The 23,282-nt window shown below is 38.4% G+C and overlaps 1 protein-coding gene across 3 annotated transcripts; it reads right to left on the bottom strand.

Annotated features, from left to right (window-relative positions):
• Positions 1 to 8,593: 8,593 nt before the first annotated feature.
• Positions 8,594 to 23,150, bottom strand: LOC101861274 (tRNA modification GTPase GTPBP3, mitochondrial). Of its 3 annotated transcripts, none has more exons than XM_035969243.1 (9): positions 22,975 to 23,150; positions 19,485 to 19,966; positions 18,539 to 18,674; positions 17,975 to 18,128; positions 17,456 to 17,528; positions 16,630 to 16,773; positions 15,832 to 15,997; positions 11,885 to 12,253; positions 8,594 to 8,851 (listed from the first exon to the last, which is right to left on the bottom strand). In XM_035969243.1, exons 2-9 carry the CDS (start codon positions 19,801 to 19,803, stop codon positions 8,620 to 8,622), a joined length of 1,593 nt encoding a protein of 530 aa, XP_035825136.1. In that variant the 5' UTR covers positions 19,804 to 19,966; positions 22,975 to 23,150; the 3' UTR covers positions 8,594 to 8,619. The 3 variants fall into 3 exon arrangements, with proteins under 3 accessions (XP_035825136.1, XP_005096541.1, XP_035825137.1); XM_005096484.3 differs by having other exon boundaries at positions 22,957 to 23,136; XM_035969244.1 differs by having other exon boundaries at positions 23,092 to 23,131.
• Between the last annotated feature and the right edge of the window lie 132 nt (positions 23,151 to 23,282).

Here is a 23,282-nt window from a genome sequence, read left to right as displayed (position 1 = left end):
CACTCAACCGTTTACTAATCTGGAAATAGAGAGTGCTTTACACAACCAAATTTCTGTTATAATTTACGGCCTACAAGTAGTAGTAGTAATTACACTCAAACAGCATTTAGATCGTCTGGAAATAGAAAGTTCAGTTCCAATGCAGTGGGGCTCCTTTTAACATTTCTCGAATGACTTAAACTTGTGGATGTCTTTTTAAAATCATGAATTTGAGTAGCGTGCAAACAACCCCCCCCCCCCCCCAAAAAAAAAAATGTAAACAGTTTGGTCTCTAAGGGACCCAGGCGGCTTATGAGTTCTTCGTTTTGGGTGAAACTGTTTCAGAGTAACTGCATGTTATTTCAGAATTTATTTTTGTCTCAAAATTTGACTGTTCTTGAAAAATTATGTATTATTTGTAAAAGCAGCATAATGCGTGGGCCTTCTTGTTTTATTAGTTATGAATCTACTGGTAACTAATGAAGCTAAATCCTATATATGTCCCCATTGACTTTTTCCTGCCTTACTTGAAGTAATATTTGCATGAGAGTCTTGGACATACGTCCCATATCAAACACTTTAGAAGTCCAATACTGTATAATTTTACATTTGCATTGTTTGACAAGTTTACCTATTGAATCAATATAACTTACATTTTCTCATTAATATGGTTTATTTTTGTACTTGCTCTTATAGTCTGTTCTCGAAAGTTCTATCATTTATTTTATAATTTCATTTCTTTTAAATCTGCTTTTTTAAAGTGCTTTTAATCAACACTTATCTTAGCGTGAAAATAAGAACATTGGGTCTCATTTGCTTTGGCAAATATATGTATGCACTGCCCCCCTAATCTGTCATGACATATTCTGCAAAGAGTGTGTATCAGTTTTTGAATGAGAAATTACCCAGCAAAATCTTAAATTTGAGGATTATGCAGTAAGACTGATTTTTAGTAATTTTAGAGGCTTGATATGCCACAGAAATAGCCTATGAAGTACTACAGAATTCATTTTCAATGTTTTTGCTTAACACAATCTTGTATATTGTCATGTATTCAAATAACTAGTGTGCTGTGTACTATCGATACAAAATGTGTATTGCACGTGTTTGAAGTATTTAGTAGAAGTAGAAGTACATGAAGTAAGACCTGTATGTTGCACGGAGGGAACCTCAACAGGTTTGAGGCAAAAGGGGAAAAAAAATTACCCACAGTGATGACGCCTGTAGCAGTGTCAGTGTTTGAAATATGTTTGATTTGTCTGTTTGTGATTCTGATCCTAAAAGTGGTAGAAAATTTGTTGATCTTAGCATGTTTGTAAGCTTAGATCATTCAGCTTTAACCTCTTTAATGCCATATACTGATGTGCTGGTACGTCGTCAATTGCACAATGTTCCACATCTTGTTCAACCAGGGAATGCAAGACAGAGTTTCGAAATAGAAAGGAATAATCAAGCTATACAAAGTGAGGCTGACGACAGAGCACGAAGTGGAGAGGAGGATGGGAGGAGGAGTAAACATGTCTCTCTTACTCTGCTTACGATACCATCAATATAATGTGTGTGCACATGGCTTACTTTTTGCAACAGTACTTGACTATAGACAGTGTTTGTGGAAATTTGGGATAGTAGTAAGAGAAACAAAAATGTTAAAAGGAGATGGGACTTGTGAGGGTTCTCGTTTGTTGTCTGTGTATTATGCCATACAGATCTATAGCAATTGTGTATTTTCAAAGGGCAGAAAAGGTTCTCATCGTTTAGGGTGTCTTGAAGTGTATTCTTTGTGCAGGCCGGCATTGATCACTATGGCTGTACTGAAAAAATTTCGGTCAGAAATAATGAGTTTGCATGAATAGAACTTTCATGATAGGTGAGTGTGTGTCAAGTGATGTCTCTTTCATCAAATGCAATATCATGTATCTCCTGCAACTATTACTGAAGCCTTGTACTTGTAGCGAACATTCCATCTTAATTTATAATTATTTGTGTGTGTATTTTAGTTAGACTTGTTACTGCTGGATACCTAACCCTTCATATTTCATTTTGTGTATACATCATTTAAATGTTGTAGAGATATTAATATGCAGCTTGCCAGACTTGAAATAGTATTGTGAATTTGAGGCGTTAGCTTACAAGGGAAAAGAAAAACAATCCTAGTTTTTTTGTTGCTAACTCTTTTGTTTAAAATATATGGAAGGCAGAAATATGTAGAATGAATAAATATTATTTTTGTTTTTCGTGTTTTTATTTTGCTTTTTTTTATTGTTACACAAGAATGCAATTCCAAAGAGCCATATCATTCAGTGATTAAAGAACTTAAGATCAATGAGCTGAAGATGCCAGTCCTCTTAGTTTAAAGTATCTCTGAGATATCTATTCTGTGTTTACTTTACCAGCATCAGAACTGACACAACTGGAAGCACTAGCATTAGTATGGGGTTGCTGGAGACGAATGCTCAGGACAGATATTTTGCTGGGTCTTGTTTGTGGAGAATAGGCCTACCCCCTTTTTTTTGAGGGGGGGGAGGGGGGGGGGTTACAATGAAGACAGATGATGAAAAGCCAAGCTAGCTGGGAATTTTGCACTTTCTAATACTACTAACAGGGTATCCTGAAGACTAGTTTTCTGTTATCAGCTTCTTTTGAATTCTGTAGTTAGCTGAGGAAATAAGTTTGTTGGTAAAAGTGAGTTATGTTATAACTTTAGGGACATCCTCTATTTTATCAAATGGCCAACACTGTGATAATGATGCTGTCAATGTTGAGATTTATTTATGAGAAACGTGCCGAGTGTTAGCCTATCATGGTTTTACATGATTTTTAAAGTGGGATGCTTTTTGTTGTGAGCTGAATTTTTCTTCCATTCCATACAGCTGAGACTGATCAGCCTCATTGTGAAATGGAAAGTCTTGTTATACTCTCAAGGGTTCTTTACAGTCTGGCTCTCAACCTTATTCTATAACACGACTCTGTTGATGTTGCAATATGCTGCCTTCATTCTTTGTTGTACTCATACCCTACTATGCTTTCGTCTGACTCTGACAAGTGGAATTCTTTATTAGATCCCCATGTGCTAACATTCTGTGCATCAGACCTTCAACAAATGTCACATCAAGTAATATTGTGGATTTTTCACACTTCCCTCATACGAATTTCAAAACTCAAACACTGTTTTTCCTTCTTCGTCAAATGATTTCCGAGTGCTGTGGTGTTTTTTAAAACATACTTCTTTGGATAAAGAATCTCGAAATTTATTAATGTCTTGCCCTAAATACGTCTCCATTGCAATTTGCATCACAGAGAGTGGAATTTTGTTTTGTAGGATAAAGTACATAAGAAAATTTTGAACCTCAATATTTTTAACTTGGTTTCACTCACTCAGATAAAACAGTGTAAAACAATTAAAAATTGCCTTTTAGAATTTCACACACTGAGAAACATATAATTAAAAAGAAAGTTAAGTGTCTTTTTATTTTCTGACAGCTTGTTCCACTCCCCCCTTGACATTTGGTAGTTAAAGCTTAAACATGTTCAAAACAAAAATTTGGATAGGTCTCAGGAATAGGGATACTGATTTTTCAACACCTCCATTTTGAAAGTATGCTATCTTTGACACATAAATCAATAAATGTCCCTATTCATCAACATACTGTGTTTTACTTGTAGAACAAAGATGTATGCTCATTTTCTGTTGTGTTGAGACTTTTGTCGCAAACATTATATGAATTAAGTTTGAACAAAAAAATACTAACAATACTTTCTCACTTTCAGAAATCATTTGTGATAAAACAGGTAACTATTAATATTATGAGGCGATCTCTCATTTTCTATTTAGGTTTGAACTATTTATTGGTGTTATTATATATGAACAAATGCTTCATATTTGGGGCCATGAAATGATTCACATGTTTTTGTAATGCAGTTAACTTTCTTATTTAATTTATGTAGAAGAACCGATTAATTTTTTTAATTAAATTGTATGTCTGAGAGCACACACCTGATGAATTTGATTTTTTTTGTGTGTGCTTAGAGGGACCAGCGTTTTCATCGTGGGATTTTCTATTGCCATAAATAATGGGGTGTTGACATTTCCTTCTGGTGATACTTATTATTTTACACAGTGTCTCAAGGAATTGTTTTACCTTACTGAGAGGGATTATATATATTTTTTTTTCAATAAAATACACTTTCATAAGATACAACGTGTTTGGTGGCTCTGTTCGTATTTTGAATTGAATAAAACGGAATAACTTAAGTCTCCCATCTGAAGGAGAATGTTTTATATGGCTTAGTTCAGCAGTTGAGCCATATTCAGCTTAGGAAAGGGATGATGGAAAGCTGAATTTATACTTTTTGTTGTAGGAACCAAGTGTAGAAGATTTACTAATCTTATACTGTCCATGCCGGCTTTAAAAGCACGGTCATTGGGAGAAAACATAAGCATGCTTAGTGCCGAAGTGTGCTTGAGTGCAAAGTAGACATTGTCAATATATTTTGTAATCCAGAGATTTTTATGCAGAAAATTTCCCGAGTTATTTCCCTTCGTTCGTAAGTTGTGGTCGCGCTAAAGTGTGCGCTGTCATTTTTTACTCGCTATGGTAGTTTTTGTTTGTTTGTTTTGTGGTCGAATGGGAAAGGAAAACTTAATTTAGAAGGCCTGTCACGATACAGCACACTAGGCCGACACACCTGCCTGTGCGTACCACTTCCCGCTGTGCCGCATTAATACCACCGCCTTCATCCCACCTCGTCTGTGATACATAATCAGGATTATCGGATAGCGAGGGGCAAAGGTGAAATCGCAACCAGCCTCCCTTTCTCGTCTCCTGGACTCTTTGTATTATTTTCGTCTGCTTGTTGTAGCATTGCCCAAGGCTAGATCCTATGTCCACATGCTCGGCTGAGTTAAGAGGGTTAAGTGTTCAGGCTACTGGACTCATAATTGTGAGGTTGTGGGTTCAGGGGTTTGAGGCTCAGCTCCATCCAACATTTCCTTTGGAAGGCATTTTACTCAAATTTTCCCAGGGTGGACGTTAAATTAGGTGGCTTTCCCTTTTAAAAAAATCTTAGTGCTGCAAGAGATGATAAACCTGTACAATTTCTGTAACTTATAGTGGCTTAGCTTCTGTGCTGCCGAAACAGTCACTTTGTGCTCTTAAATTGCTGAACAAAAATGACTTAAGCACAGGCGAACTGGGTTAAAATTTTACATGTGGAACAAGAAGACCAACAAAAATTTTTTTATAGGAAGCACTTCCGGCGAAACTTTCATGGTGTCACAAAGACTTATAAAATCACTTGACAAAGCAATCCAAACTTGAACACTTGTAACCCAAAAGTATGGATTCTTCCCACTGAGATAATGGTCCGGTTCTTTTTTCTATGCAGGCAAAACTCAAAACTGCAGCTACGATGGTGATCAACATAAAATGATGCAGATGATTTTGTAAATTGCTCTATCTGATGGGACTGAGAAACAAATCTTAGACTTGGAATCAAAGACTAGCAACGGAACAACTGGAACACAGTAGGGGAATGCAATGCTCTTGAGCATTCACACTCACAAAGTGGAAATGAGCTACACTGGAAACCTGATATAACAGGGATGGTGGGAGTAGAGAAAAAGTCCTGTTAAATCCGAAATGCAAGGAAAATGGGCATTTGTGGACTAATCTAGCTATTCATGGGTAGTTTCCCTAGCCACAAGTACCCACGAACATGAGTATTGCCACCGACTTTCTCCTTGCGTCCTTAAACCACATCAGAATAGCTTGGTCCACAGCATCTATATCGGGTAGTCTCATCTTCTTACGATCCAGAGCAAACTTTTCATTGGAGTATGCTGCCATTATCTTCTCTCTATCCTTGATAATGGTGGGAATCGACCCTAGTGGAATGTCGAACTGACGACAAATCTCTGCTAGTAGAACTTGCTTTTTGTCAACAGTCTGGATTATTTCGTATTTTTTGTCAATTGAAAGGCATTTTCTCTTGCGCTTTACATCGTTGGTGACCATAATGAAAGAAGTAGGCTTAGATCTAGGCCGACCGGTCTCTCTTTCCCTCTCTCTCCCTCTCTCTCTCTCTCTTACTTTTTACACATTGTTAACGAGCCTTTGTCCCTGCTATAACCGGTTGGGCTCCGATAAGGCCCTGTTGTTGCCGATAACTTTAAATAGAGACGAAGAGTAGGAAAAAACAGGGATTTTAAACATCCCTGTTATTACAGGATCCCTGTTAATACCGGGCCTGTTATATATATGGTTTCCACTGTATTTAAAAATGCAATACATTGTAAACTTTATTTTTAATAGAGACCTGGGCTGTAGGAAATTTTTCTGCTGCCAAAACTAAACGAGGTGACCTCCTGTCATTGTTCAGCTCACCTTGTCAATTTTTGGTATTGGGCTATAAATACATTAAAACCTCTTCGTACCGGTTTCCCAATGTACGAAAAGGAACGCCTATATATGCATAGTATTTTTGCCTTCACACTGCCATCCGCCAACTGTCTGAGTAGTGCAGACCTCATTTAATTTAACTAATGCAAATTTACTCTGCCCCACCTCCAGGAGACTGACCTCCTGAGGTACACACTGCATACGCTGCACAACACCCATCAGTTGGTTACTTGATAATCTTGCTCCCACAAGAAAGACAGAAATAAAGAGAGAGAAAACTCTCGGCTCTGAATACAAGTGCATGTATATGTGTATCGACATCACCAAGAAAAAGACATTTTCATATATCCAGATCATATAGCAGAATCAGGTTTCTTGGCACTGGGTAGTTGGGGCTACACAGCAAAAGAACCTTTTTGAATTGCCAGCCCAGCTGTTCCACCAACTTCATGCCCGTTCCAAGGGTGGCGATATAATGCGGTTTGACTGTAGTCTCATTCTCTTATCACTGCTATGAGCTTTTCATATCCAAACTACGTATAAAGTGTTGAGAATACAAATTGATTAAAAAATAAAATCACAAAACAAAATTTGAGATTTTCCAATGAAAAATACACTTTTTTGACGAATATGTTCTGAAAATAAAGAGGAACGCCATTTTTCTATAGAAATTGAGAAAATTAGGTCAATCGAGAATACTGACGCAGAGCGCTGTGGGAAAATATACACCGCACTTTAATGTCAGCTAGTAACTCAAATGCTTGATAGGCTGTAATGGGTGTCAGTGGCCTGGTGAAGGCTACCAGACCCATAATCATAAGATTGCAGGTTCAAGGGTTCAAGCGTCCGCTCAGTTCAGCGTTGTGTCCTTGGAAAAGGTACTTTACATGAATTTCCAATTTGGCTCAGTCCTTTCAGCGATGTACGTTAAACTTGGAGGTGCAGTCTCTTAAATAATCTAATAGTGTAGATAGGAGTGTTAAACCTTTACCAGTTCATCATTTTTCAGGCTGTAGTGGAGAAAAAAAATCTTATGCATGTTTTCTCTGAATAGAAATTTTTTTAAGTGCAGGTTCCCCATTTTGTTTACAAAGCTGCTTCAAAATTTGCACTTTGTCACATCCATGACAAGGACATAATTTTTGCATTTTCTTAACAGCACAAGATTTTAAAATATTATTTGATTTTTTTGGTGTGGTTTTGATGTAAAAATGTTTGGAGTTTTAAAAAATCAGACTGGATAACTCATTTCAAAGAAAATGATTTTTAGTACCTGCTAGGTGTAGTCCTGCCATTTAAGGCCATATGCAATGGGAAAGAATGATCAGTTGAATGACAAAAAAAAAAGGGGGGGGGGAGAGGGGGAGAAGGTGAATCCTGAAGTTTTGACCTTGTCAATTGAGGTAGCATGTTGCCCCACTCACAGTTTACCCAAGGCGGTGCAGTGACAAGAAAACTAAGTGAACCATGTGTTTTTGTTTGTTTGTTTAGTATAGGGTTTTACGGCGCTCGCAACTGCATAAGGTCATATGAGCGCGCGGGACACACCTAATACTTTTTCGTGGGTAGGAAATTTTGAATTTTGCCCGGGTGGCGGCCGAAGCCTACTCTTATCGATTTTAGACCACCAAGGGATCTTTAACGTGCGCAACTTGCACACGGGCCCTCCGAGATTTTTCGCCCTTGTCCGAGAAGGCTAGGTGTAGATCTTTCCTACCAGAAGATCAGGGGTGTGGCAGAAAGACAGCAGTTAGGAGGAGCCAAGGAGTAGCAGTAGAAAGGCTGCAGAAAGAGTCAGGAGCCCAGAGGAGGGGGCAAAGGAGGTGAGGGGGTGGGGGCAGAAAGTGGAAATGAAAGCAGACAACAGAACATTGTTAGAGATCAGGAAAGGATGTGAAAGGAGACAATTTTAGAGAAGAAAATTTTTTGGTCGCTACCCGGAATCGAACCCGGGACCTTTGAATGAGAGGCCAACACCTTAACCTCTAGGCCACGAGAGCCCCCCGAACCATGCGTAAAAACAGAAAGATGACGTTTCTGACAATTACTGTTATAAAAACACTAAAAAAGAAAGAATGAAGACGAAAAAGAAACCGGATCTTAGTGGAAGACATGTAGCTTTACTCTGCGCCACTTACATTTGATTCTATTCTGATTGGTTAGTATCACTGGTGCCAAATAATCCTTCATCTTGAACGGAAAAAAACTTGAAGTAATTTTCAGGACTGATAAATAAATACATTTATTTCCCTATACAAAAATCTCTGAATATCACATCAAGCACATCTTCAGTGGACACAGCCCCTGTGATCAAGGCCAATTCTCGAGTGGCTCTCCGCAGTTTCTCTGCTGCTATCACAACATCATAGCTCAGGAGATTATGGAAATCCTCAAGGTGCTGTTTACATCTGCTCAGATGATGTCTGTGTCGTGTCTGGGTGAGGCTGGAGCTGCTCGTCAGAGGGTCCCCACACCTAGAAAAACAGGGATACCATTGCAGTCATTTCAGCACACAAGTTTTAAAAAAATGTATTACAGTGGAGTCAATTAAGCTAAACTTGTATCCAGTAAAATCTCTCCACAGCAAACAAATATAATATATATTTAATGCATACAGTAGAGCTGTAAGTATTTCTAAAAATTCTTTTAATATAGGTATTAGTTATTATTATTTATTATCAGCCACGTTTTTCTTCTGAAAAATTTCAGCAATGGATACCAAACCTTAAAAGCATGGATTAATTGAATAAATGACAGTTGTAATGTCTAGTAAGAGTTCACATGTTTTGACAAAGACAAGCAAAGTCAAATTTATTGAGCTAACAATACCTTAAAAAGAGAAAATAAAGATAAATGGTGACCAAAAAACCCACTCTCACTGAAAAAAGAAAGAAATATTGTCTTGTCAAGCACAGAAGTGAGCATCTTCTGGGCTTACCTCTGCACAATGACAAGGCGAATTTTCCAATTTCAATGTCAAAACAAATTTTAAAAAGAAACTTCACCTTACATGTATGATCATAAAGAAGACTATGGTCCAAACAATATCTTGCTTTTCCCCATATCATAAGGGAGGAACAAAAAATGAAAGGAAAGAACATGCAACAAGGGACTCATAAAAAAACACTGAGCAAAATTCCTTCTTTGCTTCTTTGGTTGTAGAACACTGCCACTTGTCAGTAAAAAAAAGCATGAAATATGAAAGAGTCTACATAAAACTCGAAAGACGATGTCAGTTTGTGAGTCGACTCAGAGTCACAGTCTGCTCCAGTACAGTCCATGCCGGCTTTAAGCACGGTCATCGGGAGAAAGCTTAAGCGTGCTTAAAGCCGAAGCGTGCTTAAGTGCGAAGTAGACATAATCCAGAGATTTTCATGTAGAAAATTCCCCGTGCTATTTCCCTTAGTTTGTAAGTAGGCCTATAGCGGTCCCACAAAAGTGTGCACTGTTATTTAGACACCCGCCATGGTAGTTTTTGTTCGCTTGTTTGTTTTTGTTTTGTGGTCGAATGGGAAATGAAAACTTAATTTAGACGGCCAGTCACGATACAGCACATTAGGCCTACTGTAACACACTGCCTGTGCGTACCACTGCCCGCTGTGCTACTGCCCGCTGTGCTACTCATACCACCGCCTTCATCCCACCTCGCGCGTGATACACAACCAGGATTAATGGGTAGCGAGGGTCAAAGGTGAAATCGCAGCCAGCCTCCCTTTCTCATCTCCCCGACTCTCTTTCTTTTTTTTTTTTTGATCGTGTGTAGCTTTGCCCTAGGCCTAGGCTAGATCCTATGTCCGCGCGAACGGCTGTGTGCATCTCTCTGCCTTCCTCTCCGCCCGTGCGAGTGTGTGTGTCCATCACTTGCATTCTTTGTGTTTCTCTTAACACACTCCACTTTTGCGGTGTAAACTGTGTTCGAACTTCGATGGGTCATCATGAAAATATTGACTGCCTTGTAAATGAAGAGTGCTTGAAGCCGAAGTTACCGTGCTTAGAGGCGTGTAATTTATATAGCAAAAATTTGGTAAGAGCCGTTTAGCGTGCTTAAGGCCGGCGTGCTTATAGCCGGCACGGACTGTATTTCCAATCACAGTTGGTATTAACCGATTCCGTCCATTCGACAAAATCCAAAACGAATGTGCACTTTTTAACATAGTTCCTACTTTTTAAGTTGTCGAAAGGAAGTAGAGCTTGTAAACAAACCTGACCTCAATCTCTGAGCACCAAAATCAATCGAAATTGCGTGAAATTCTTGCAAAAATCATTGTTTTGTTGTCGCTAAGTACGGGTGAACAACATGGAGACTGAAATAATAAGAAGGCCCTTCAGTGAAAGGTATTCAGCTAAATTTGTGAAATTCTTGCATAAATGCATGCTTGGGTGATATCTCTACAATTTTGTGTTGATTCCTAAGGATTATAAGGACTTGTACAGCTTTTGCCAATAGTTGGATACCTAAAATGTAGCACAGAGGGTTGATGATAAAGTTTTTAATATTTTGTTTTTACTTGAATTTTTCTATTCATGTATATCTTCTCCTACAAAAACATGTATTTACAGACCTACAGACTGCATGCTAAGCTGCGTAACCGGTGTCACGTAGCGACAAGTCAAATTTTTTCAGACAATTTTTTAAGAATTTGTACATACAAAATTATTTAAACAGTATTCTTACTGCTTTTATTTTCAAACATAAGCATGAAGAGCATATAAAATGGTGAAGATCAGAGAAACAAGAAATTTTGAATGCTGTTGAGTTTACATTTGTGTTATCATAGTTATGTTCGAAAGAAATGAAAAACTTTCCGTTTTCATATCTTAATTTCTTTTATGAAAATTAGGCCAAAGAACGATTCAGAAGATTCAGTTTGACTCACAATGCATGTTAATGATGAAAAAATGCCACTTAATACACATTTTACAATGAACCTCTGCAAAATATCTAACATCTTTCGAACAAAAACCATGATGACACAAAATGAAAAAAAACTCTGAAAAGTAATTTACGGAACATAAAATTATTTTAATAGTTTCCTCATTGCTTTCAATTCAAACATAAGCATGAAGTGTATATAAAATCACAGAAAAAAGAAATTCTGAATGTCTTAGTGTTCGCATTTGTGTCATCATAGTTATGTATTGCCTTTGGCAATTTTTAAAATTTCCCCTTTGACACAAATTAGAAAACACACAGTGTGGTTCACACAGTGATATGTCATCAGCCTCTCACTTCCTACAGCACCACGAGGGACTTAAAACAATGGGTTGAGTATCTTGTCTGCTAGAGTTCATCTATTCGCCCGCACCTTGAGTAAATAAAATTGTGGAGCAGACCCCAAAAAACAAAATGTCTTGAGGTTCTGACTGTGTCCGCGAGTAACGAACCTATTCGTCTGTGCGCCCCAACCCTTATGGCCATCTTAGACAATTTCGACAGTTTATAAACGTGTACCTTTTCAAACTACAAAGTTCAGAGAAGTAATCAACAACAAGACACAAATACTCACAGATCTTTTATCCTGCCAGCGAGCACATGAAGAAATCTGTCAAGGCCTTGACCTGTCTTGCACGAGACAAAGCACACTGACCCTGAAGCATGCTGAGATACCTGCTTTAAGTCAGAAACTCTTGCCAGATCACTTTTGTTCACAACAACCAACACCTCCCATGAATCTTCTGGTACTTGATCGAAAGACAGTGACTGATCGCTGTTTGATGGGGAGTCATGGACAGAGTCTGCTTCACGAAAGTTATTCTGATACAACCTCATGTCAGACAGGTAAGATGACAAAAAAGTCGGAAAGTCAACATTAGACAGATTTGCTCCATGAACTTCAAAATCCAGGACAAGAATCTTCAAGTCGGCCTTCTCTGCTCTGTGGATATGAGGGAAACAAATTATATGGAAACACTAAGAAAGATTCTGGAGCATAATGTCATATAGCAGGTCCACTGTGACATTGTCCAAAATCAAACAATATTTAAAGTCTGGTAGAAAAAAAAACACTGACACAAATTTTCTTGCTTAATATAACCTTTTTCAAAATCTCAGCACATACATGGAGTCTCTTCTTTAAAGGCAAAATGGTGAAACAGAGAGAGAAGAGCAAGTGCAACTATCACTATGTGTGTGGAATACGACAGTCTGCTGACAGAAACTAGAAAAATCATCTGAACAGCTTTTCATGTGCAACAACAGAGCGTAGATCTTCATGTCTTCACATAGTTATTACTATTGCTTGGGGATTAAGGTGAGGGGGTGGTTGGGGTGTTGGGGGGGGGGGGGGGGGGAGATAAGATTCTTGCCTTCATGTCAGAGTAACTGGTTCAATTCCTGGGACAAACAAGTGTGGTTAGTGGATATTCTTTAATCCAAATCCCTGGCTTAGTGGAAATGAGTTCCTGTCTTTTTCAATAAAGACAGGGACACCGCTAATGCCCTTTGTGCATGTTAATAATAACTTGACGATTGAAAGTTGAAGAAAAGAAGACCTGCTTTGCCCGCAAGCCAGGTCAAAATTGAAAATTGTTCCCGACCCAAAATATAAGAAACTCTGGTCAGTACAAATAAACAAAAGGACTTCCAAAAAATGGTATATTGCTGCTTAATATTAGGTAGCGTAAACACGGCCTCGTGGGCACTCGGGGCCTTCCGAACGCGTGGTATCGGTGAAATCAGGGTAATTCAGATCTGTTTCTTTGCTCTTTCATTATAAAAGACAAAATGCCGTAAACCTTGTAAAAATTCAGCTTTTCCTCATTACAATGGTGTAAGTTGTTTATATGTCCGATTATTGGGAGCTGGAGAATTGCCGAGGAAAGCGAAGCCCCTCGCAGTCGGAATGCGTGGTGGGCCAGTTAAAAAATTGACATGCGTGCATTCAAATGCTTCGGGGAGAGATTGATAATTAAATGCCGTCTTTTCATTGGCAGAGTATAGCTTTGAACGGGCTTTCTTGTGGTGTATTTTTGGCCTTTGGCATTTAAATAGAAAGCCTTTAAAAATATCGTCAACAATTTTAAAGATCTTTTTACACGAAATATTTAAAATACCGACTCAAATAAGTACTAATAGAAAGATCAGTTCATTTCCTATTAGAATAAAAGTAATCGACTTGGAATTATTTTTCATCAATCCTTCCGCGAAAGTCGGAAAGCATGTGACCCCCACACGCAGGAAATCTGTCCCCGTCGTTTTATGCAAGAAAAATTCTGAAATTATGCGAACTGAGCCCAAAAATGTGAAATTATGCGATTCTGTTAATTTTAACAAAGAATGATAAAGGAAAATAATCAGAAATTATGAAAAAAATGATCAAATTTGGCTAAATTATGTGGGGTGCCTAAAACCATGAGGACAGGGAAATGCTCGGTACACTACAGTATACAGCCGTCTCGCTCGCTGCGTGGGCCGGTGTGGCGCCGGTGTGGCTCCGGCCGGGTCAACGCTCAGTGTTTTTGTTGAAATAACGACAAATCATCGTGTTTAAGGCGATAAAATACTGATTTGTAATGATCTCACAGTCTTGAAAAAAATTAGGCTCCATATATATGTTATAGTGATTGTACTCTGTTAATGTGGAGATGTTTAGTGCACTTGGTACTCTTTTATTATCTGTCAAACATGGGGTTGCAGCCAGAGAGCAACTTTAACAAATTTGATCAAATTTTAAATAACTACCTTTTTCTTTAAAATTGACTGAGAGGTTAAAGGATGGTACCAAAATGCTCACGGGACATAGGCCTTTCAAATGGAACAGATAAATTTGGCATACAGCAACTTTGAAAATTTAGTTTCTGGTACCTACTAATATGTCTGAAGGACGAAGAACCGACGGTTGAGCACAGCTGAAATCTACTAGCCCAAGAGAAAGAATTTACACTGATCTGTCTAAATAATAAATTTGAAAATCTCAACCAATACTAGTCAATTGAATTAAACTAAATGGAATTCCTCCTGACACCCCAGTTTAAAAAAGATAGAATTTCTCATTTCATTATAAATTATAGAGAAAAAATTAGCTGTCATGATGAACAGTAAAACTGGACACCGATATCTCTTGCCAAATGTGAAAAGATATTTGGTTAAAAAAAATACACTCCTCACTACCTTTCACAGTACACTGCCAGTACACAGTACTTTTTGAACAAAATGAGACAGTTAAATTTTTGTGGAGTCGAGGGAAGAAACAAAGTCTTCCTCTTGTTTGCTATATCGCCTGTTGTTTAGTTATGTTGTTCTCTGACCCCCTCTATTAATGTTGGGCAGTCCCGGCGAAAGACTCTTTAACACCAACGTCAAGTCTGTGCTCCTCTACCGCTGCGAAACTTGGAAGACAACGAAAACAGTACTGAATAAAGTCCAGACTTTCATCAACAGATGTATGAGGAGTATTCTAAGAATAAAGTGGCAGGATAGAATAAGAAATGAAGAGCTGTGGGAAAGGACAGGACAAAAGGATATAGAAGTAGAAATAGGACTAAGAAAGTGGCGATGGATGGGACACACCTTAAGAAAGCCCAGCGGAAACATCACAAGACAGTCACTGTAGTGGAACCCACAAGGAGCACGAGGCAGGGGTAGGCCACGGGATACATGGAGGAGATGCGTGGAAAGGGACATGAGAGAAATGAAGCTCACTTGGAACGAGCTTGGAAGGAAGGCTCAGGACAGAGATAAATGGAAGGAGCTTGTATGTGGCCTATACCCTGCCAGGGGTGAAAGGCATTGATGATGATGATGAGTCCCGGCGAAACCCTGTGTCGACACTTTGTGCCGAGATCTCGGTGCCGAGAACGGCCAGTACCGGCACCGGTGCCGGTATAGGGAGTGACATCAGGGGGTGGCATCACAGACTTCGCGTCTTGCGTCTCACACGATGATCAGCCACGCCTGCACCCCGCAGAGAATTTGATTTGATGCCATATTTAAATTTAAGCAAACTTCGTTTTTGATTGTCAATTTTGAATCTGAAGTCATGTATCAAGGTCACCAGCTGCGTTGTGTGCATCTGACGTCACAGCTGCTAGGCCAAGGCCTAGGCCTACACACAGCACGCACACTTCTTGTGGCCCGGTTAAAAAACCATAGGTGTCAGCCTATACGTTCTTACTCTCTGAGCGTGCCGGTACTGGAGGCCAGGTGTCGGTACTGACACCTCCTTCGGTAGAACCGGGAGTTCCGGTACTGAGTACCGGTACCTGCCCATCCCTACCCTCTATCTATCTTTTCCTTGGCCTGCTTCTTCCTCTCTTACGATCTGATCTCTCTGGTGCTCTCATTGTTATATTGTCTGGTGGTAGTTTAAACAGATGTCCAAATTATTCCCTTTGTTGTTTATCTATAAATTGGAAGTATGGAGTTGAGCCAACTTGTTCTGTGATAGTCTCGCTTCTCATCCTAAAATAACCCCTCAAAAGAAGATAATCATTGGAAATAAAATTACAAACAAACCTGTCCAGAGCTCTGGAGATACCTTCTTTTTCTATAACGTCACATGACTCTCGTAGTCCAGCAGTGTCACTGATGAGGACAGGGTACCCTGCAATGTTAAGAGCTGTCTCCACCACATCTCGCGTTGTTCCTGCCAGAGGAGACACAATGGCAGCAGGTCTCTGGCCTGTAACAGACATGGTGTGAAATTGTACTTTATCCCCCCAGCGCTTCCTCACAAGGCCTTGTTGGCAGAAGAGCAGAAGTTCTTTAACCTTAACTAACAATGCAATTGATCTTTATGAGTCATGTACGTGCATATGCTATTAGTATAGAAATACAATATAATAGATTTATATATCGAATAGATATAGTATTTCTATCGTGTAAAGTTTCTCCTTTATCAGGTCATCCCATATTCTTCTTCTTCAAAGGCATTATAAATCTGTATGGACTATTATTTTCCATTTTTGGATGAGACAGTATTTTTTGCATTTGTTCTAATATTAACTTATTCCTGCAGCACAACAACACATTGTGCAATATCAAGCTTAACTTGGACATTATTTCCCAGTGCCCCTTGCAATTCTTTAATGATACTATATATACAAATGTATCATCCTAAACTGATGTTCTAGTTAAATCTAAAAGATCTGAGATCAGATGCTGGGTGCTTGATACAGTACAACCAATGTTCACAGATTTCAGGACTTCTACAAGCAAATAAGTGAACTGATATTTGAGGTGCATTGTTCCATGAATAAATTTATACACGGATGTAGCATTTCAGTTTCAACTGAGTGCTGCAATGTAACTTACACAGGAAATTGAGCAGGCTGCTTTTTCCAACATTGGGCTCCCCCAGAATGACAGCATGGACACCATCTCGAAGTCTCTCTCCTTTACGACTGTCTCTTAGATGTGCTTCCATCTCTGTTTGGATCTTCATCACAGATGTTGTCACTGAAAAGATGATTTTTTAACACAAAAGAATAAATTAAATTGTTTTTTAAAAAGCCATCAATACTTGCAAAAAACAGAAGTGTAATTTTTTAAATAGAAAAACTGGCTTTCTAAATTTCTACATTTAATAACACCTAGTTTAATTCTGCACAAAATGTACACATGTTATCCAACATAAAAAGGCTAATTTTGCTAGATTAACCCATCTCCCTGGTTCAAGAGTGTGGATATTCCACCAATGGTTTTACGCTGTATCCAATCCATGTATCAAAGATATTGGAGTGGAGGCATCAGGGTACAAAACCTGAGCTTCTGAGTTTTCAGTCTCTTTCAGCTCCGTAAGATTTACTTGAAGCTTTGCTCTCCAGTGAGTCAACTGATTCAGATTTGCTGATGTTTTCATAGCAAGCTCTTCTAAACTCCAATCTTCAAAAACACACTGAAGCAAGCTAAGCTTGAACTTTTAAACACTGGACACGGATTTCTCAAAACGAGACGTCTCTTTATCTCTATTTAATCTCTATTTCTATTTTCTGCTACTTCGAAACTTGAACACTATGCTTTCTTTCATAATAACAAATACATCGATACACAAAAGGGCCACAACAGTAACAAAGAATTTTTACATTAAATTTTATCTCGAAGTAGCACATTTCAAGAGATGTAAAAACATTCAACATACCTAATTCTATAACGTCATCTTCAATATTTTCTTCCTCACTGAAATCAATGAAGGCTTCAACATTTGCAAGACTCTGTACAGAATAAAATAAATCAGAAGAAGTTTGTAATAATTTCTACTAAAAATTTTACTGATAAGTCTCAAATGATATTCATAATAGCAAAAAACATTTTTTACTTATTTTAAACCAAGTGACAAAAAGTTAAATGCCCATGAAACCTGCATAAGAGGAATCAAAACAGTGCTCAGGTTTTCTCCTTTCAAAGGCAATTTTTTTTTACCTCCAGTTGGATAAAATAGTGTAAAAATCAACTGGTAGTTTAGCTGAAAGAGAAAGTGCCTTAAAGTCCTCAAGAGTAACATAGGTGTTATCCGACCACTGGCTCTCACCTATGACATTTGTTAAAGTAATCAAAGCAATCTAATCGATCATCTCCCTCCTTCCCTCTCCGCTACCCCCACTCATCAAGAAAATGTTTACTAAATCTCCATATGTCAATTTGTAAAAAGGAAGTCTACCTTAATCAAACCAGTCCTCCATCCTGTGTAAAGTTGATTCAAATCCCCTTCCATTTGCCTCAGAGCTTGCTTCCTTTGAGCTTCTGTTTCAGCATGAATCAAGTCGCCAAGGCCCTCAACCTCGGTCAAATCCAACTTTCCATTTGCAAAAGCTCTGAAAAATAAATAATTGCCATACACTTCAGTTACTTGTGTTATAATCTGTTTACAAGTTAAAGGAACAGCACAGAATGTAAATCAATAGTTACATAAATAAAATACCTCTAGCAAGTTAAATATGATAATTTCTAGAAATATAAAACAAGTTGTGTTGCAGCGTAAAAGAGTGTGAGATTGATCCTGCAAGACGACAAACATAAAAATCTTTACACACATGTCCATGTCGCCATAATGTAAAAGGTTCATTAATGTTTTGAGGTTTTCTGTTAATCTTTGGCTGGACCAATTGTGTATCAAAAAACATGTCAGGTTATGATACTTTAAAATAACAATAGTATCTTTAACCTTGCTCATTTGTAGTTGTTGCAGCTGAGGGGGTCATAGAACTGCATATGAAATAAAAACCTTTTTGAGAACTCTCCAGGTAGAGCGGGTGTGAGACCAGAAAGAGATCCCAGGGCTGTCAAGACAGCTGACACAACAGCAGGTCCTCCATGAATATGCAATTCAGCACAGTCCTCACCAGTGAAACTTTTTGGCCCTAGAAAATTTGAAAATCCCCAAAACCATTTTAAACAATAGGCCTACAAAAAGAACTTTAAAAACGAATCTTAATGACACGTATTGCATGACAAGACACAAAATAGTTTCAGCAAATCACAAAAAGTTATAAGATAGAAACTAGAGAAGTGAGACACAAATTCAATTTATTTAGTAATTAATAATTTTCCAACACGGCTAATACATAGATCAACAAAATGTATTTAAGTCCTTGACACTCACAGAGTAAAAAATTCTTTACTCTTCTCTTGATAAAAGCAAGTCCATAAGCGTACATCCCAAACCTCTCTCTTTTTTTTTCTCCGTAAGAGTTTTTTACGTCATATAAGTGTCGAAGATTAGTGGTGTTACAAGGAAGTAACAAACACAAAAAAGAAAGAGGAAAGATAAGGACGATAGACGTTTGATAGGAAAGAAGGAGCAAACCACACCAGAGCACCTTCCAACCACCCACCAAACCTCTCTAAACAGTAGAAAAAAATGTGAACATGTTGCAGTTCACAAAACATGTGCTTGTCCAAAAGGAAAAAGGAATGGAGTATGATTTCAGTTGGGGCTGAGTCAGTACAATAATTAGCACATTCAAAGCTGTAAAGAAAAGAGCATGTATATATTTGACTTGCAATTGCTTTTGTAGGAACTTCACAGCCATGCAATTCCCAATAGATGCAGATATGAGAACACTTTATGGACAAAACCAAATTTTAAATTACAGGCATAGCCTAAACAACCACTTTCATCTTATGCACTAATCTTCTAATGCTGCAATACTACAAGAACTCAAACTCACCTGGAAACCAAAGCACCAGTGCTCTATCAAGAAGTTCTTGTGTCTGTGGGTTCATAAGTTTACACAGGCTGGCAGTCCTTGGTTTGGTCACTTTCCCACATAACTGCTTCAGAGCATAACTTGACTTTGACCCAGAAAGTCGAATGACTGCTACTCCACACTTGCCTGCACCAGAGGACAGGGCAAAAATTGTACTGTGAGGAACACTTGATGAAAAAAAATACTTGATCTGGGTAGAATCTTTTGTCCATTGAAAGAAATTTGCTGTTCTTCCACTCAAAAGGCAATACTGTCGGAGAACATTAAGTCTTGCAAACATCGTTAGACTATTGTAAATTTGAACAGGACTCTGTGCGCAGAAAAAGTGAAGGGATAAATCAGTCACAGAACCAGAATTGTTGAAACTATTCAGGTTAAAAATCTATTGTAGTCACAGCTGGAATTCAAAGTTCTGTTCCCATATTCAAGCTAATCAGCAATCTCTGGAAATAAAAAAAGAAACAAGCAAGACTATGAAGGGAAAAGGAAAATCTCTACCCATGTGAAAATAGCAATCACAAAAGATTCTTACAACAAAAGCAAAAATAAAGCATGCATGAAAGAATCATTAAAGGATCACAAAAATTGTTAAGAGACAGTAAGTACTTGAAAAATACTCATAGACAATATTTAAAAAAATAAAAAGTGATAATAAAAATTATGCTTCGGTGCGCATTCATCACAAAATAAGCAAAACAGTAAACTTATGACCAGAAAACAATAAAACTTAAAAGCCAATATATACTCTACAATTCGTCAACAATTAATTGGGTGAGACTTGGAAGGGCTTTCCATTCTACTTTATGAATCGGACCAACTGGGATGATACAGGCTATGAATCGCCCGTTGGAGCAACAAATGTGGAAACCGCAAGCCTCATTGAAGAGTGATGGGATTAAGGAGACAGTCATCTTCACAGGTGGATCTGTTGTAAGGGAAGAGAAGGCAGACTGAGCCTTAAATGCTTGCTACAGTGGATGGCAAAATCATGGAATAACAAGCTGGAACCACCACACTGACAACATCCAGGATGTATATGGAGATAAAAGTGATAAAAGCAAGGCCACGCTCTGGGTCAGGAACAACAGATATCAGCACGCCATCAATGTTACCAAGTGAAGACTCCAAGAACACTTAGTGGAAAATTTAGAGGAGAACGCTGTACACACAGACAGGCTTAAAACCATGAAAAGGTATATTATTTTACTTTCACTCCCTTCTCATGCTCAGGTGTTATCTAGCACTTTTCTCGTACATTTTTATTTGCTTTACACCCTAATTTATTAATTTTCTGTTGCAAATTTCTAGATTTTAATATATTTGATGGTTTAAATTGAAGCTGTGGTACACTAAGCTAAGGTGTAGTAGTATTTCCTAGTGGTTTTAAAACACTGAGGGATTCCAGGTGGGCATGCTCCCTGAGGGGAAAAAAGTCTCGGATTCAGGGAGGCATGCTTTTCTTGACAACTGTCGAACAATTGATCGGCGACGGTTTAAGTTTTAAGTGGCCATGAGCATGTGTTCTGTTGCCAAAAATATGGTGGTTTGACCCTCAAAAACAGTACACCTGCATGCGGGAGTGAAAGCAACAATTTATTTCATCAAAGGAAGATGCCTGGAGAGAGTGATCTGGATCTTCTGCCCTAGCCATTCAGGAGTGAAAGGCAACGAAAGAGTCAACAAATTCACAAATAAGTTGGGATGGTTGGATGGGGAGAGAGGTTCACTGAAGCTGGAACACCCTGGCCTTTGTCCAGGAGTGGCTGGTATGAAGTAGGTACCAGAAACTAAATTTTCAAATAGCTGTATGCCAAATTTATCTGTTCCATATATATGAAAGGCATAATCCCTTGAGCATTTTGGTACAATTCTTTAACCTCTCAGTCAATTTCTAAGAAAATGGCAGTTGTTTAAAATTTGATCAAATTTGTAGTCGGTCACTGGCTGCAACCCCATGTTTGACAGATAATAAAAGAGTACCACGTGCACTAAACATCTCCACATTAACAGAGTACAACCACAATAAGATATATATGGACTTGACTCTAATTTTTTTTCAAGACTGAGATCATTACAAATCAGTATTTTATTAACTCAAACGCGATGATCAGTTGTTATTTTGACAAAAACACCAAGCGTCGACCAGGCCGGCGCCGCAGCGGTCCCCGCGGCAAGCGAGTCGGCTCTGTACCGTAGCGTACCGAGAGCTCCCTGCGTGGGGGGTCACATGACTTCCGAGTTTCATGGAAGGATTGGATGCAAAATAATTCCAAGCTGATTACTTTTATTCTAATAGGAAATAAACTTATCTTTCTATTGGTACCTTTTTTAAGCCGGTATTTTACATATTCTGTGTAAAAATTATCTTGGAAAATTTTGACGTTATTTTTAAAGGCTTTCTATTTAAACATCAAATGCCAAAAATATTATACCGCGTGAAAGAACATTTCAGCATTTCTCAAAAAAATCATTTTGACAGACTGGTAATAAAAATGCTATTGATGCAAAGCGTACGGATTGGATAAAACGAGTAAATTTCCTCTTTGGAAAATGGTGGCAGAGTTCCCCACGTCGTATGGATACCACAGTAAAACACGACGTACAGATAGGGTTAAAAGACCAATAGATCTATCATCTATGATAAATACAAAACAGTAACTATAACATTAGAGCGGACCATTGCACAGCGACGCTCAAAAGAATTTCTGGTTTCGTTCAGTGTTGGCACTGTTGGGCCCAACAAAGTTCAATCTTACTGAGACAAACTATACTATAGTATAATATAATATATAGGCATTATAGAGGCAATATAGGGCCCCTGCCCAGATCTTGACCTAGCTAGACCGTGCCGTAGTACTGCTGGAGTAGAGGAATATGATAATAAAGATCTAGATCTACATCTAATACCGTAGGAGTAGAATCTAAGGCGATTTTGTAGTTTCGTTCGTTAAAGTCAAGAGTAGGGGGGTTTCAGGGGGGGGGGGGGGGGGCGCCTTGCCCCCCCCCCCCCCCCCCCCCCCCCCCCCCCCCCGACCTAAAAAAATATTTTATCCTAATTTGATGTTTTGCAGATAGGTTGCATCCCTGCTCTTTGTGTAGCCTAATTCAAATAGTATTTGGTCTTCAAGACTTCTGGATTTCTTCTCTGGATGTAAACAAATGGATCGTGGACTTTAACGAACGGAACTACAAGATCACCGAATCTAAATTTATTCTAATAGTAATAGACCAACAGTCAACAGTTTGAGATGACCTTCCTGCCTTAGCTTAATAGATATCTAGATCTAGATCTAGATTAGATCTAGAAATCTAGATCTAGAGAAGGTAGAGTTCAAGGCCTGATAAAGGCTGAGTGAGGCTTTTTGATTTTCTTGGGTCCTTGGGACTGGGAAAGACACTTCACATAGACTGACATAAGTTTCCCTCATCTCACCGTGAATGGAATAAGTACCTGCTACAAAAGAACAGCATGTATGTCATCTTCATTTCACAATAATAAAAGTCTTCAGCCATAAGGAAGGCGACAAGAAAGCACCAACACCAAAAGAGTCGAGTCTTGTCTGCTAACCTAAGGGGAAATTCTGAGTTTCGTAGTTCGCTAGAACCGCTGTTTCTGAGCCGATTATAATTTTTAAGAAAATGTGGCTACTCTTACCTCAGAACCAACATTTTTATTCGGCTCTTGCACTTAACAAATTTTGACTTCTTTTGAGAAAAAAATATATATACAAAGAGTGCAATTTTATGAAATAAGTTACA

Source organism: Aplysia californica, unplaced genomic scaffold (assembly GCF_000002075.1).
Source record: "Aplysia californica isolate F4 #8 unplaced genomic scaffold, AplCal3.0 scaffold00130, whole genome shotgun sequence".
NCBI lineage: Eukaryota > Metazoa > Mollusca > Gastropoda > Aplysiida > Aplysiidae > Aplysia > Aplysia californica.
The sequence above is the reverse complement of the archived record's forward strand: the minus strand, read 5'-3'. Positions and strand labels throughout refer to the sequence as shown.

Excerpts from the sequence above, each read along its gene's own strand:
- LOC101861274 (XM_035969243.1), bottom strand. The coding sequence starts at position 19,803 with ATGTTTGCAAGACTTAATGTTCTCCGACAGTATTGCCTTTTGAGTGGA. Across the intron at positions 12,254-15,831 it reads ATCTCCAGAGCTCTGGACAG|AGCAGAGAAGGCCGACTTGA; the intron begins GTTTGTTTGTAA and ends TCATATCCACAG. Across the intron at positions 8,852-11,884 it reads GCTGGCAGGATAAAAGATCT|GTGTGGGGACCCTCTGACGA; the intron begins GTGAGTATTTGT and ends CTGTTTTTCTAG.